Source organism: Centropristis striata, chromosome 19 (genome assembly GCF_030273125.1).
Source record: "Centropristis striata isolate RG_2023a ecotype Rhode Island chromosome 19, C.striata_1.0, whole genome shotgun sequence".
Lineage (NCBI taxonomy): Eukaryota > Metazoa > Chordata > Actinopteri > Perciformes > Serranidae > Centropristis > Centropristis striata.
Window position 1 is genome coordinate 31,130,138 of NC_081535.1, and position 16,838 is coordinate 31,146,975.

The following is a 16,838-nucleotide window of genomic DNA, read 5'->3' on the forward strand; positions in this document are numbered from 1 at the left end:
ATTTCAAAAGTCTCTTGTTGCTCTTTTACAACTTTTTGGTAATCTTTTGTAATTGTTTTGGTAATTTTGTGTCTTTCTTTTAGTACTTTATATTACCTGTAACTGTGTGAACTCTTATTTAAATACGAAACTGATTTAAAACCTCTTAGCGCTGCCTGTAGGTTTCTCATCCATTACTGGTGTATTTAATGACTCTCCCTGTCAGTCAGCAGCCGCTCCATCCTCAGCAGGAGACGAGGCCCTCTGGACCTGCGGGGACTCCTCATTATGCAGCGCTGCTCTCTGTCTCAGGTTAATGGAGGCTAAAACCAGCAGAAGACACTGGGTTCCCTTTTTACTGACAATCAAACATGATTCACGCTCGGTGGTGATGAGAAGCGGTCACCTGTTGTCTCTCTGAGCAGCTAAACACAAGGAGACGCTCTTAAAATATCGATTTATCTCACACACACACACACACACACACCTACGCCTACTCAGCAGTGTGTGTGTGTGTGTGTGCTGATCCTCTCTCTTTCAGCAGTGTCTCATCTTGCTTTCTGCCTCCTTTGTGCTGAGACACAAGAGAAACAAACTCAAGGTCCAAATGATTCTGGCTCTGACTAAATGGTGCTTTTTATATAAAGTTTTGCTTTTGGTGAGGTGGATGTGATGCATGAAACAGACGGAGGAGGAGCAGCAGCTGATGGTCATCAACGTTTAACCCTCTGAAACCAGTTGTTTACCCACAGACTGTATACACATAATTCTAGGTTTGTTGAAACCTATGACAGGACTTTTTGGTAATTTTGTGTAATTTTTATTCATTTTTCCTCCTTCGTCCTTTGTTGCTCTTTTATTACTGTTTTTCTGGTATTATTTTTTTCTTTTCTTTTGTTTGTTTTGTTGGTTCATTTTTTACTTTTTGTGTTTTGTGTGTTTTTTTTTGTAATTCTGTGTCTCCTTTGGTCATTTTATATCTTTTGTTGTTCTTTTAGCACTTTTTTGTTTTTCTTTGGTTATTTTGTGTATTTTTGGGTCCTTTTCACACACACACACACACACACACACACACACACACACACACACACACAATGTTTTTATCATTTTGTGTCTTTTATCTACTTTACGATTTACGAAGTAATACGATCATTACTTTATGACTTTCTTTGGTCATTTTTTTGTCTTTTCCTGTTATTTCTTTGTCTTCTACTAGAGAAACTGAACAGCGACTCCTCTGAGTCTTTTAGTCCAACTGAGGAGCAGCTGATAGTCGTCAACGTTTAATGCTCTGGAACGAGCTGTTTCAGGATCTCTTATCCTTTCTGTGTCCTTCTAAATATCTTCTTCTTTCGGTATTTTCCTGTTATGGGTTGCCACTGCAGATCATCTTCTTCCAGCACCCTCACTGTCTCCTCCTTCCATCGTCCCTCACTGCATCCATAAAGCTCCCTGCTCCTCCTCTGGCCTGGCAGCTCTATCGGTAATTTTTACATCTTCCTTTTAATTCTGTGTCTTTCTTTTATTTTCTGGGTAATTCTGAGTCTCTTGTTGCTCTTTTATGACTTTTTTAGTATTTCTTTTGGTTATTTTATGTCTTTTGTTGCTCGTTTTTTGTAAAAAATAAATAAATAAATTGTATTTTATGGGTAATTTTGTGTCTCTTGTTGCTCTTTTATGACTTTTTTGTCATTTTTTGGTAATTTTGAGACTTTGTTTTTATTTTCTGGGGGGTTTTGTTTGACTCCGGCCTACTTCCATTCCTCTCCTCTCCAATGCAAACCTCCACTTCTCCAGGTTCTCTGCTCCTACTCTCCTACTGATCACCATGTCATCTGCACACATTATAGTCCAGGAGACTCTTTTATCCTGACTTTAATTTCACTGCAATATATAAAATCTCTTTAAATCTATAAGTCCTGCAGCTTTATGGAATCAGCACAATCAGAACAACTCAACATGTCTCAACATGTGCAGAATAACACAGTTAGAATGAAAGAAATCAGGAAAAATGTTTCCAATGTGTCATGTTTCCAGCCTCTCCTGTCCTCTCCTCTCTGCTCTGTGTAAACAGCCTCTCCTGTCCTCTCCTCTCTGCTCTGTGTAATCAGCCTCTCCTGTCCTCTCCTCTCTGCTCTGTGTAAACAGCCTCTCCTGTCCTCTCCTCTCTGCTCTGTGTAATCAGCCTCTCCTGTCCTCTCCTCTCTGCTCTGTGTAAACAGCCTCTCCTGTCCTCTCCTCTCTGCTCTGTGTAAACAGCCTCTCCTGTCCTCTCCTCTCTGCTCTGTGTAAACAGCCTCTCCTGTCCTCTCCTCTCTGATCTGTGTAAACAGCCTCTCCTGTCCTCTCCTCTCTGGCACAAATATCAATATTTTAAGACACGTTTTGGTCACTGTTTATAACAGAAGCATTCGTAATCGATGATCCATTCAAGGACTGTCAGAAAGTTCACACTCTGACGTAATGCCTGTTTTTTTATAGTTTCTACAATAAACAGAGGATTTTTGGCAATTTTTTGAAGATAGTATAGATAGATGGAAAAGCTAGTATAGGATGTAAAATTCATATAATTAAAAGGTTTTTATTTATTATCTTATGGACACATAACTTTAATTAAAAGTATATGAAACACAGACTTATTTTATACCAACTAAAGCAAAGTTAAAAGTCATTTGTGCTCTTCTTTCAGACTGAATTAAAAAGGTTTATTCTGTTTGTTTATTCTTTTGTGTTTTAATTAGATGAAGTGTGAAGTCATGGATTTATTGACACATGTAGAATAAAGAGATTCTGACAGAAATATCAACATTTTAACACAATTTTTGGTCATTTTATATAATAAAAAGATCTGATGATCAAAGAACCAACTGAAAGTTCAAACTTGATTTTTTTTTTTTTTCAAAGAACCTGCCGGAGGCTTATTACAGCTGACTCCAGGCTTTAACACAGAGGGTTTTGTGTCTCTGGGAGTTTTGCTCTACTTCTCCACTTAATGAATGCAATTTTAATCAGGAAACACATCTCCAGGTTGGTGGGGTTCGGAGGGTTAACACCTCTTACACAACCTTCGCCAAAAAACCTACCCAGATTTATCATTTAAAAGCAGATTTTATGAGCCCAAACATGCAAGTTGTTGTTGTTCTGCCGTGCAGGCTCAGGGAAGGTTTCCAGAAATAGAAAGTGGTGAGAAATGAAAATGAGCCTCTCATTATGCAACAAAGCTGCTTAGAATAAATCACAAACAACAAATGGTTTACAGACTGTTTTGCATTTTTTAAATCTGATTTTCATGCAGATCTTTTTGTCTTACAGGTTTTTTTAAAGCTGGAAACTGCTGTCGACCTGCTCGCTGTGACTCAGCTGCTACTGCTGCTTAATGAAACACTGACTTCACTCACAGGGCTAAAGGTTAATGCTCCTCTGATTTATATGGAAATGTTGCTTCTTCTTATTGCCGAGGAACCAGACAAGAGGGTGGAGCCATCTGCAGAGGCTGGAGGACTCCACGCCACAGAGACAGCAGAGAAACACCTCGTTTTCATCCTTAACTGTCAATAAAAACACTATCGGCCAATCAGAATCCATCAACTGTCACCTTTGACATCAATATCACCTCCTTATAATCAATAATAAATCAAAAAACTGTGCGGGATTACTCATTTATTGCAGCCTGGGGCACGCTGAGAGGCACCAACGTGAAAAATGTGGAGAAAAATACATTCAGAAGATAAACTTATAAAGAGATGACATGATGTTATTTGTCTTTTTTATTATTGATGAGAACATGAATGATGCAACATTCAACAGATCTCCAACCTGAACAACAGAACATAGCATCTGTCAGCACCGCCCATTGATTCCTATGAGACGTTTGGCGGCTCACGGTACAGAGCGCAGTGTCACACGTCATTATACAGACACGTACGGTTCACTGCTGTAAAAAAGCTGTAGTTTCTGTGGATTTAGGTACAAAACCATTGAGTTAGGTTCAGGGCAGAAACCTTCCTGATTAGATTAGATTAATTACTTTATAAATCCCACAATGGGGAAATTCAACCACTGTATTTAACCCATCCTTTTTTACATACAAGTGAACACACCAAGGAGCAGTGGGCAGCACATTACTGCGCCCGGTTCCTGGTTAGGCTCTAAAAGACAGTTTAAACAGGAAATACATAATGGAAATGCTGGAAGGGAGTGATGAGGACAATGTGAGACACGGAAGTTACAGAAAAATAACATTATTCACAAAATGTGAGCTAGAGAAGTTATTCAGAGAAACATGGATAAGAAATTGGGAGTTACGGGAAGTTACATTAAAAAAAAGGAGGTTATGTGTTATTTTGCGTTCTTTCTTTTTTTTTTTTTTATAAAAAAATAAAAATGGGCCTTAAAATATCCTGACAGCTCTGTTGGGGCTTGGAGTTCATCTATAAGTTCTGCTTTCTTATAAACAAAATAGAGCAAGATTAATAATACAACTTCAAAGGATCTGGCTACACAAAATATCACAACAAATATACTTAAACACACAACACCATTGATTAAAGCTTAACAAACTTGTTCTTGCTTGTACTAACTGCCCAAAACTGTACCACAGAGTCCAGAGTTGAAAGGGGGAAGCAGAAATCCTTTTGAAGAAGAATCCGGTCCTGGTTGGGTTTTGGTGCTTCCAGAGTTGTTTGCCGTTGGCTCCAAAAGCTTGGTGAAGGTCTCTGTGATTATATCCAGTATAGATCACAGGCAGGAAACTTAGAGCGTGGTGGTGGGCCCAAGCTTGGTTTGGGGCCTTGCCGGCCTTCCCTTAGAGCTGGAGAGAGAGGGAGATGGTCTGGTCTACCTTCTGGAGTGCAGACCAGGACAGCAGACGTGCTGACCCTCTGAGGAGTCGAGGAGAAGAGAGAGAAAAGATGGCTGCAGGAGACTTTTGTCTCTACCTGGGAGTTATACTTCCTGTTAGAATTGGCCAATGAGAGTGTAGATGCAGATACCTGTGGGGGTGGGGGTCATTTGTCTTTGTTTGGAGGGGAACAAAGAAAGACCTCCATCTTGGAAGCATGAAATCAAGAAATTGTTGAAATAATCCTCAATGCATTCAGTCATTAAATCCAAATGAAACTTGTGGAATAGCTGTGACCCCTACATGATTTACATGTTCACGTTAGAGGTTTGATGTCATCGCATAGACGCCGTAAACGCGTTTCAGTACAGTTCGCTGGCATAAAATACCTCTCATAGTGTGTGTGTGTGTGTGTGTGTGTGTGTCTCAGCCTCGTCCAGGCTTCACTTCACTCACTCTGTGTTGTCTGCAGCCAGAAGCAGCTCAGAGTGGCTCGGGCTTCTTGTTTACATGTGTCACTGTTTACAAGTTTATCTGGCAGCCCGACACACACACACACACACACACACACACACACACACACACAAACACACACACACACATGGACACACACGCGCACACACACAGACGGTAAGTGAGGATTAAAACTGGGTGACAGGTTCGGGCTCTAAATCCGAACACTACTCATTATTAAAAACACCGTATTATAAAGAACCTCACGTTTCATTCATGAATCACTTCATGCTTCGTCTAATTAAAACAGAATAAACAAACAGAATAAAAAAAATTCTTTAGTCTGAAATAAAAGCAGAAATTACTTTGATTTAGCTGGTAGAAAAATTAGTTTGTGTTTCATATATTTTTTTAATTAAAGGTTTATTAAGGATAATAATTTACTGTGTTATTTATCAGGGATTCTGTTTTTGTTCTATATTAAGGGAAAATTCCATTTTCTTTAAAATATCACCAAAAATACACAATTTATTGTAGAAAGAAACTGTAAAAAGTCCTCAAAAGGATCTTCGGTTATGTCCATTTCCATTATAAAAAGTGACCAAAACTTGTGTTTAAAATGTTGATATTTGTGTCAGAAGACATGATTGATTCTGCTGAGACAAACGGTCATGTGATAAATATTCATTGAAAATCTGTTTACACAGAGCAGAGAGGAGAGGACAGGAGAGGCTGTTTACATGACAATACTGAGAATATATACAATATGGGAGATAACAGTTTTTGGTCTTTTTGTGTCTTTTTTAAATATATTTTTGGGGATAATATATGTATGTTTGTTTTTTGTGACTTATTTTGGTCATTTTACGTCTTTTCTGGGGGTTATTTTGTGACCTTTTGGTAATTTTGTCCTTTTTTTACAACATTCTGGATGCTTATGGGCACTTGAACAAGTGTTTATGTATAAATAACATTTAATTTCAATTTTTAAAGAGTAATTTATCAGAGAAATTCAACTTCATTTTCTGATTTCTGTCATTCTAACTGTGTTATTCTGCACAAAGACATGTTTGAGTTGTTCTGATTGTGCTGATTCTATAGAGCTGCAGGACTTATGGATTTATAGAGATTTTATATATTACAGTGAAACACAAGGACACAGTGAGCAAAAGGAAAATGCCCTGAAACGGCTTACTGGTGACTTTATTATAATAAAATCCATACTGGTCATTATCTCTGATTGAAGTGATGAAAATAAAAAACCGGCTGCATGAAAACAGAGATTGTTCTGTGGTTAATCAACAGTGTGCTGAAGGCTTTAACCTCGACCCTCAGGACTCACACAGTCTGACCTCCACACACACACACACACACACACACACACACACACACACAAACCACGCTGATGCATATCTTTGTGTTTTGAAAGGAATCAGTTCTGCACATCAATCTTGTGCAGAAACTCGCTCCTGTTCTCCTCTCTAGGTGCGATTATTCACATTTAGCTCTCTAATTGCTAAGGATGTTGAGGCTTTAGAAAAAGACGGCAGCAGTGACCTCAGCCTTGACCGTGAGACTCAAAGAAGCAGCAAGTGTGCAGCAGGAAAACAGCATCACGGCGGCAGTGGAGCGAGCGAAGGGAAATGATCCGATGTGAGCTGCAGACTGAGTGAATGAGGAGCTGCTGCACGCTGAGCGGACTCATTACACTCGTTGACTTTTTACTTTTCATCGTTTCTTCCCCGCTCAGTCCTCCAACACAGCGGGGTCAAAGAGGCTCAACGATCTCTGTCTCAGATTCGTTTCCTATTCAACCAATCATCATTTGTATGTAAAATGTCATAAAATAGTGAATAAATACCCTTTCAGAGTTCACTTTAAGTCAAAGTGACATCTTAGATTAGGTAATACTTTACTGATCCAACAACGAGGAAATGTACTCGTCACAGCAGCAAAAACTAAAGAAAAAGGTGTGAATATAAATGACAGAAAAAAATAAAGGAAATAAAAAGGGCAAACACAACAAACAGACAGAAAAGTCCTTAAACATATCCAATAAACACAGACAAACAGCAAACAAGTGCAACGACGAGCAAAACGAGTACTAAACCGTATAGTGGCCGTCGTATAAATAAAGTCTTCAGATCTCTTGTTTCGTCCAACCAGCAGTTCAAAACCCAAAGAGACCAAAGCTGTCTCCTAAAAATGACACCATCAACCAAAGAAACTGGACAGACTTTATAAACTCTATTTTATTAAATTAACTTCCAACAACTGGGCACTAAACAGAGTTCTCCTGGTTGAAAGAGAGAGGTTCAAGTGCTGCACAGACCAGAGCAGGTGGTTCAAGCTGGATATAAAGGCCTGAATGACTTTCTAAAGATGTTCGAATGAGAGAAACGACTTGATTGAGCTTGATGGAGTCAAGCATCAAGGAATCTTTATTATCCCAGAGGGGCAATCAACACAGGGAAACACCAGAAACTGAAAAAAGGGGCGTCAAAATACTTGAAGAGGTCATGTTGCCTTATGCTGAAGAGGACATGCCCTTGAAATGGGTGTTTCAACAAGATAAGATGAACCAAACACACTAGTAAACCAGCAAAATCTTGGTTCCAAACCAACAACATTGATGTTATGGAGTGGCCAGCCCAATCCCCGGACCTTAATCCAATTGAGAACTTGTGGGGTGACATCAAAAATGCTGTTTCGGAAGCAAAACCAAGAAATGTAAATGAATTGTGGAATGTTGTTAAAGAATCTTGGAGTGGAATAACAAGTTGGTTGACTCCATGCCACACAGATGTGAAGCAGTTATAACAAACTGTGGTCATACAACTAAATATTAGCTTAGTGATTCACAGGATTGCTAAATCCTAGAAACAAAAAAGTTTGAACAAAATAGTTTTGAGTTTGTAAAGTCAATGGCAGACACTGCTATACTTTTGAACACACCCCTTTCAACTAATTGCCCAATTGCACAGCCTTAAGAGTTGCATATCACCAATGCTGGGTCTTGTTGGTTTTCTGAGAATCTACTGCACCTACTGGTACCTTGTTTGCCATGTAGCAATAAAAAATATACTAAAAACCTGGATTAATCTGGTTAGTCTCATTGGACTGCTATTATTTTGAACACTACTGTATCTGTAATATATTTATACATGGTCGTTAAAACGATGCCATGCTGAGGAAAATGTGACGGAACACCCAACTGCTATTGAAGGTTCGGAACGTGTAACTTATCTAAAAACAGTGTCAGCAAACACCTGCTAACTCTCTCACACGTCTTCATTAAGCAGAAATCACAGCTGTCTTCACACCACAGAGTCATCATGTCTAAATGTTTGCACATGTAAATAAAGTGCAGAGGAAGAGGAACTCTCATGTATTCAACATGTATTTATGAGGGGAAGTTAACCAATCAGACGCTTTCCTTTTCTCAAGGGCACCTCAGCTGTCATCAGCGGGGGAGGGGGGGCGTGTTACCCCTTCACTTCCTCCACTTCAAGCTTATTCTAACCTTTAAAGCCAGTCGTTATCAATCAAACGTGCAATTTTGACCCGAGAGTGTGTGAGATTTCTTTCCAATTAAACCCTCGAGCAGCTGATTTCACTGATTAGTTCCTCCTCTCGCCTGATAATAATCACGCTGCATCAAGCTCAAAACTCCTCCAGAGTTGTGTGAGTGTGTGTGTGTGTGTGTGTGTGTGTGTGAGTGTGCGAATGGAGGGAGAAAAAACACAACAAACTTGCAGGTCACAATCACATCTGATTGGCTGCTGACTCACCTGCAGAGTGCGTCGGAGCGGCAGAGGCGCCGCAGCTCCAGGCAGCCGGGCTTGTGGCGCTCCTGGTGCGAGCAGGACGGGACGATGGTGCGGCGGCGGCGCTCGGCACACGCCTGGTCCGGGCACGAGCAGAAGAGCAGCGGGTAGCTGAGCTCCCATGATACCCTCTCGAAGAACTGACGCAGAGCCTGAAACACACACACACACACACACATGCAGAGTTAATCATCAGCGTTATATTTCAAACAGCCGGAGCGGAACATCCAGGAGCGGAGCAGAGGTCACTTCTTGAAAAACTCTCACATTTCAGAGTGCGGTTATGTAAAAGTGAAGGCGAGGAAGAGAAATTACACTCAGCTTAAACGTTTAGTTCAGTAGAATGATGAGGAACGGGAGCAGAAAATGAAATTTTAATAACCTTTTAGCCTTAAATAAGCTTTTAGTTTCCACAGCAGCTCCATCAGCCTGCAGGAGCATCATGATCTCACCACTGAAGACTGCAAAGGTCACCAATCAGCTGCTCCGTGTGTTTGTGTGTGTGTGTGTGTGTGTGTGTGTGTGTGTGTGTGTGACTAAAAGCTTCTCCTGCCTTCTCACTCATCCCTTATTATGGAAGTGGGATGATTGATGGTTGTCTTCGGCTGCAGATTACTGCATTATGAAAAGGTATATTTTTCCCTCATGTTCACAATCAGTCAGAACATAAAGTGTGGATATCTGCGTCATCGTGTTAACAAGTGAAAGCTGCTGTGCACCACATTCACAACTGAAACATGAGTAAGGACACGGTGGAGTTCTGCCCCCGTCTGAGCTCTGACTGCCAGTATTAATATTGGCATTGTGTGTTTCTGCAAACCACAGAAATCACTAAATATCTACATTTTCGATCCAAAAATATGTTGAAAATGGACATTCTGAGTGGGCCCATTCTGCACAATGAGTACTTTTACTATTGATACTTTAAGTGCATTTTGATAGTTTTATACTTTTACTTCAGTAAGTTTTGATTGCAGGTATTTTGAAATATAAATATTTTGCTTTGTGTAATTTTCAGCTGTCTATAACGTTTCTAATTTTATATTTTTATATTTCTTGTTAATACAGATGCATCTCAATGAATAAGAATATCATACAAAATGTTATTTATGTCAGTAATTAAATTCAAAAAGGTGAAATTACACATTATATATATCCATTACACATAGAATTAAACATTTCACGTCTTAATGTATTTAATTTCTTCTAATTATCATGATTATAGCTTACATTTAATGAAGACCTAAAATTCAGTGTCTCAAAAATTACAATTACAAAAGACCAATTTTCAAAAGCATGTTTAACTCAACTCAACTCAACTCAACTTTAAAACAACTACAGCTGCAACAAAGTGCTGTACATAAACAAACAGAACAAGAGACAATAAAATAAATTAAACAGGAAATAAACACTAAAATAAATAGATTCATTGCTTTTTAAAAGACAATTTAAAAAACAATAAATAAAAGCAAACCATAAAACACTAAAAACAAGAGCAGAGTCTCATGCGTGGTTAAAAGCCAAGGAATAAAAATAGGTTTTAAGATGACGTTTAATATGGAAATGTTGGCCTCTGAAAAGTATGTCCATCTATATGACTCAATACTTGGTTGGGGCTGTTTGACTTGAACTACTGGAAATGCACTTTTCATCTAATGGATTCAGATGCACTTATATTGCTTGTTTCTATTTTTTGTTATTTTATTTATGCTTCTTTCTGCCTTTTGCTGCTGTGACACTGAAACTGTCCCCTCTCAGAAGGCTTTGAATACTTGTTCCGCCTCTGGTTGGATTAAAACATTACAGCTTCCAACAACATTTTATTGCTTTCAGACTCACAGTTTTGTTATTTTATTGTAATATTTGGCTGCTGTAATGTTGCTGAAACAAGACATAACTCATCTCAAATTTAAACTAACTTCTGTGCGTATTTGTATTATATGTGTGTTTAATTGAATATATAAAACCCTATGTGTACTATGCATATAACAGCATTTAGTGCAAAGACGGAACATTTAAGAGAAGCTGTTTTGGTGTTGTTACTTAATTTTAAACTTGTGTGTAAATGTAATGTAAATCTGTGTTTAAAGTGTGTGTGTGTGTGTGTGTGTGTGTGTGTGTGTGTGTGTAGCTTGATAAACTCTATTTATAGACTTATTTTCTCAGCAAACTTCTGAAACTTATTCTTTTTTTAATAACTACTAAATAAACAAAGTGTCACTGTGAAAAATAAAGAAGCAAATAATCATATTTCAGGCGAGGACACTGAAGACTCACAGCAGTTTCTGATTTTACATTTTTACAGTTTTTTACTTTAATTTGAATATCTTTCTCTAATTTTTTTCTCACAGTAGCGACTGAAGAAATGATACACTTATTGGAATTATTTCTTCTTGTCATATTGTCAGAGGGACAGGTGTTTTACTCAAAATCGAATTATTTGTTTCTGTTCTATAGCATTATAAAACATTATTTCTTCCTTTTTTTAAACGTCCTCCTCCTGTTCTTAATAGCCTTTTATTACATAAATGGTTGCATTTTTAACATTCAACCAAATATAATTAATATAATATAATTAGAATATAATTCTGCACACACCTTCTGACATCTTTTCCGGCTGCACGGCTCCTGATTGGCCAGTGAGGGCTGAGGGGGTGTGGCCTTGCTGCAGATGGAGTTGTAGGCGGAGCGAAGGCGTTTACACGTCTCGTTCAGGTTGCACGCCTTCGCCGCGTCCAGACACGGGTTACAGGGTTTCCCCGCCTCCGAGCAGGGGCTCATCTTCGACAGAGATGAATCTGAAGACAGAAACAGAAGTAAGAGAAAAGATTAAACCAAATTTAGCCATGTTTTAATTGCTTTGACTGTTTTTTTATTTGTTATTATTTTATTTTTGTGTTTAAAACCAATCCCACATACAGTTTATAGCCTTCATTAGCTCTGTGATCAACAGTGTGTGTGTGTGTGTGTGTGTGTTGGGTAGTGCACTGTTGCCCTGCAGGAATAAATAAGGTTGTATCAAATTTAATTAAATCTGGAATCAATATGAATGGGAGTCAAGGGGGTCAGCTAAAAACTTCCAAACATCACAATCAGCGACCTTTAACACCTTTTTCTTCTCAAATGGAAAAACATTTTATAAAACTGGTGAAAAGTCTCACTGTAACACTGCTAAACAGTGTTTGGGACGTTTCTGGCCGTAAATTCCATCCCTTAAAATACCAATTAAATCATATTATGATTTGATCAAAAGATATGTTCAGTTTCAGTGTCGGAGCTTCTCTTTGGGGAGGGCAGCATGCATAACGGCACAAATTCACAATATCCTCCATGATTTTTGGTTCTGAGAGCCTACCGTCTGTGTTACTGGTCATCTTATGTTAACAAAGTAAACTAAAACTCTGTATCATGAATATGTTTGAGTGTTAACCATTAATGCTATACACATCAAATTTTAAAATGCATAATTGAAAAACAAACCAGAAAAACTGTGTAGTAACATAAAAAAGGACAAATTCCGAACAGTTTTGGGATGCTTTTGCAGCCACTAAATGTGCAAATGAAGCAAAAAACAGACCGTGAAATTCTAAAAGCAGCTGCAGAGAAAACTCTAACCGTGCTGCCAAGCAAATGGCGTCTTGCTGCTCTGGTTCCGTTTGTAAGTATTTAAATGAGGAAATATGCAAATATTTGGTGAAAATTCTTTCCCTTTCTAAGCAAACCAGCCTCATTGCAAAAAAAATTCACAAACAGCAGCACTAACAGCCATGTGCAGTTAGAGTGGAAACATGACCGTCTGCAGAGAGTTGCTAGAGAATTAAGCATTTGTAAAGATGACTATAAGGTTGACTCAAATTCTTTATTTTGGGATTCAGTGACAGGAGGCTCCTCTCAGCTCCCCTGTGTGTCATTTTTGAAAATAAATTAAAAACGATGTCTCAGTCTGACTCTTGTGATTTCCACAGGCGCTGCGCTCACATACGCTCACTGTGTGGACGTGGACTGTGTGTGTAGACAAACACAGAACAATAATTAATATTAGTTTCTGGCCAATCAGCTGGTCTGGCTCTGACTCTGATTTAGGGTGCTTTCACAACTCCAGTCTGTCTGGTTTGTCTGAATCAGAGTGAAATTGATACTTTTGTTGGTTTTGTATTTAGTCTGGTTTCTTTCACAGAGCAGACATGTAAGCGGACCAAATAAACAAAAAGATCTGCAGAGGTGCGTGTATGAAGGTGGAGGGCTGGAATCTACGATCAATATTATTTCTTATTGGTTGGAGTCTGTTTGATTCTTGCGGCCATTATCTGCTCCGGTGTTCACCAAACTAATGTGGAGAGAAACGGTCAGAAGGAGCTCCTGTTGAGGCTCCGGGGCGTCAGCAACGTGTCGATCCATTATTTCCACAGACGATGTGCTGCGATCAGACAGCTGTAGAACCAGAGAAGAAGAGCCTTGATGCTCCGACCATCATCTGATGCTACCACCAAGGAAATGTTAAGTTATTCTGAGCAATATGTTGATAAAACTGCAGCGTTTTGGCTGATTTCCTTTAATCGGGTCGGATTCTGGTCAGATTACATTCAAATTGAATGGAACCATGCTAGAGACCCTCACAGGAGGTCTGGGACCAAACCAGAGTACGACTTGAGTGTTCACAAGAGGCCAAACGAACTGGAACAAGGATTTAACCACCAGAGTTCCATTAAAACGGACTAAACTTTGGGTTGTGAAAGCTTAAATAACCAGTGTCGACGTGCTGCAATGTGTCTCTCTGATCGTTGAACACACACTTTCTGTATCTTTATTTAAACAAGAACAGAATGAGTATTTCTGATTCTGATTTTCACAAACATTATTTCTAAAGCAGACGAAGAGCTGCACCTCCACAGAAGAATCAGCATGAAAGCAAAGAGATTGTGATTCTTCGACTGTGCAGACCTGAGATGAAGTCTGCCACCATTACAAGAGTCCAAACCTACAGAGACCAACAAGACGCCAGGGAAATACTCTGCAAGCGCTCAAACATAGAAAGGATGAAGCACAAAACACTGATGGAGTGATTAATAGTCAAACCTCAAGAGCAAAATGAAGTGTTTTCTGACATGAATGCATCGTCTCCAGCTTCCCATCCTGTGACTGCCTAATATGAAGGTGCTGCAGAGTCACAGCGAGATCCCATCACACGTGTGAATGTCACATCACAGCTTCGAGTGTGAACACACCAAATGTGGACACCATTAAAATCCAATCCAACACATCCAATTACACAAGTCTAATGGAAAAGACAACTGTAACCTTGGCCCAGGGAAGGCCTTTAAAGGCACCATGACATTTCCCTCAGTTAAAGCTGCAGCCTCCTCCAACATTATTACATATTTTTATCAGTGAGACGGCAGAGAAATGTCTTCTGGAGGGAGAAAGGGCAGAGAAATGACATGTTTCCTGCATGGAGAGAAACTGGGCACTGTGAAGATACATAAATAAAATGATGATGTTATAATGTCTGTGAAGTAACATATTTAAACAGGGATTGAACTGTTGGTGCACGGTTTGATCATGCAGAACAAAACAGAGATGACAGAGCTTCAAATCAGGTAAGATCAGGTGAATAAAGGTCAGATTGATGGTCCTGGATGGTTATGTGATTTAATAAAAGCCGCCCCAGGCCCCGAGGAGCCTTTAAAAGCCTCAGAATTACTGCATTTTAACTGGTTACATCGTATTTGTTAAACTGCTAATGTACTTATGGCCTTGCTTAAAAAATGATAGTAGAAGTTATGGAGCAACATGGAGTTACTGGTGAGAAAAACAGAAAACACAGGCCGATATCATTTGAAACCGTCAGCACACAAAAAATTAAAGATGAACCAAACCATGATCCTAACCCTAAACCTTATCAACTAGTTATTTTATCTTAACATAACTAAGTAGGGGCTACACGGTGGTGTAGTGGTTAGCGCTCTCGCCTCACAGCAAGAGGGTCGTCGGTTCGCCTCCCGCCTGCGGCTCTTCCGTGTGGAGTTTGCATGTTCTCCCCGTGTCAGCGTGGGTTCTCACCGGGTTCTCCGGCTTCCTCCCACAGTCCAAAAACATGCACTTAGGTTTAATTGGTGACTCTAAATTGCCCGTAGGTGTGACTGAGAGTGTGATTGTCTGTCTCTATGTGTTAGCCCTGCGATAGTCTGGCGACCTGTCCAGGGTGTACACCGCCTCTCGCCCAATGACAGCTGGGATCGGCTCCAGCCCCCGCGACCTGATTGCGGATAAGCGGTTAATGGGAATGAATGAATAACTAAGTAGTTTCACCCAAAAACTATATAGAAAGACAGCTGCTGCGTTTTCACTTCTTTCTACTGTCCAACATCAAGGCCTAAATATCCAAAATATACAGTCATGGAAAAAAATATTAGACCATTGTTTTCTTCAGTTTCTTGTTCATTTTAATGCCTAGTACAACTAAAAGTACATGTATGGTTTTCTTGATGATAACAAAAATCATTATCAAGAAAACCATGGAAAATGTCTTTGTCAGCTCTTATCAGCTATATTTGTTGTTATCATTATATTTGTCCAAACAAATGTACCTTTAGTTGTACCTGCCATTAAAATGAACAAGAAATTGAAGAAAACAAGAGTAGTCTAATACTTTTTTTTCCATGACTGTAGTCTATGACCTCACACAGAGCCGGAGAGTGGAGCCACAGTATCAACTTCCCGCCCAAACACCCCCGACTAATCAGGAGTCAGTTAAAGCCGTCAATCATGAAGTCACAGCCTGGATTTATAGAATCAATCAAATCAATCAAAATTACTTTATTTATCCCCGAGGGTAAATTCAGTTAGTCTGGTAGAATCTCTGTTAGAATGAGACAGCCTGATGTCTGTAGGAGAGAAGGATCTTTTGTATCTCTCCGTCCAGCAACAGAGAGAGAGGAGCCGTCCACTGCTGTTTTTTTGGTCCATAAAGGTTTTGGGTAGCGGATGATCTGGGTATTTCAGGATGACCTGGAACATGTTGACAGGTCATCTCTCCACCACCTCCTCCAGTGTGTCCAACCTGGCTCCAACCACAGAACCAGCTCTTTAGACCAGTCTGTCCAACCGCCTTCATCTCTGTGTGTGATGCTGCCTCCCCAGCAGACTGCAGCATAAAACAACACACTACCACCACAGACTGATAAAACATCTGCAGCATCTTACTACACATGTCCAGAGATCTGAGCTTCCTTATTGCCCCTTTTTGTAGAGAGCGTCAGTGTTTATAGGGACCGATCCAAGTTATTATCCCAGGTATACACTTAGATACTTCACACCTCCATGTCCACCCCACAGGTATTCACTGGCTGAAGAGGGGGCTTGAGCCTGCGGAAATCTCTGATCATGTCCTTAGTCTTTGAGGTGTTCAGTAGGAGATAGTTCTTGTGACTCCAGTCACTGAAGGCTTTTATCAGATCCCTATATTCAGATTCCTGTCCATTCCTGATACACGCCACAATATCAGTGTCGTCTGAGTACTTCTGGATGTGGCAGGACTCACAGTTGCATTTGAAGTCCGCTGTGTACAGTGTGAACAGGAATGGAGCCAGAACAGTGCCTTGTGGAGCCCCTTTGCTGCTCATTAATGTCCTAGAAACACAGTTGCCCAACCTGACATACTGTGGTCTTCCTGTCAGGTAATCTGTGATCCAGGAGATGAAGGAAAGATCCACTCCCATCTCTGTGAGCTTGTTTTTGAG

The 16,838-nt window shown here is 39.8% G+C and overlaps 1 protein-coding gene across 1 annotated transcript in view; it reads right to left on the bottom strand.

Annotated features, from left to right (window-relative positions):
• The window catches only part of gfra2b (GDNF family receptor alpha 2b), a gene marked incomplete at its 5' end in the record, with an annotated part of 113,181 nt that overhangs the window by 37,084 nt on the left and 59,259 nt on the right, over positions 1-16,838 (bottom strand). Inside the window, 2 exons of the mRNA XM_059357685.1 lie at positions 9,064-9,251; positions 11,698-11,897. Of these exons, the coding sequence (XP_059213668.1) occupies positions 9,064-9,251; positions 11,698-11,897 (388 nt within the window). The remainder of the gene's footprint in view (positions 1-9,063; positions 9,252-11,697; positions 11,898-16,838) is intronic.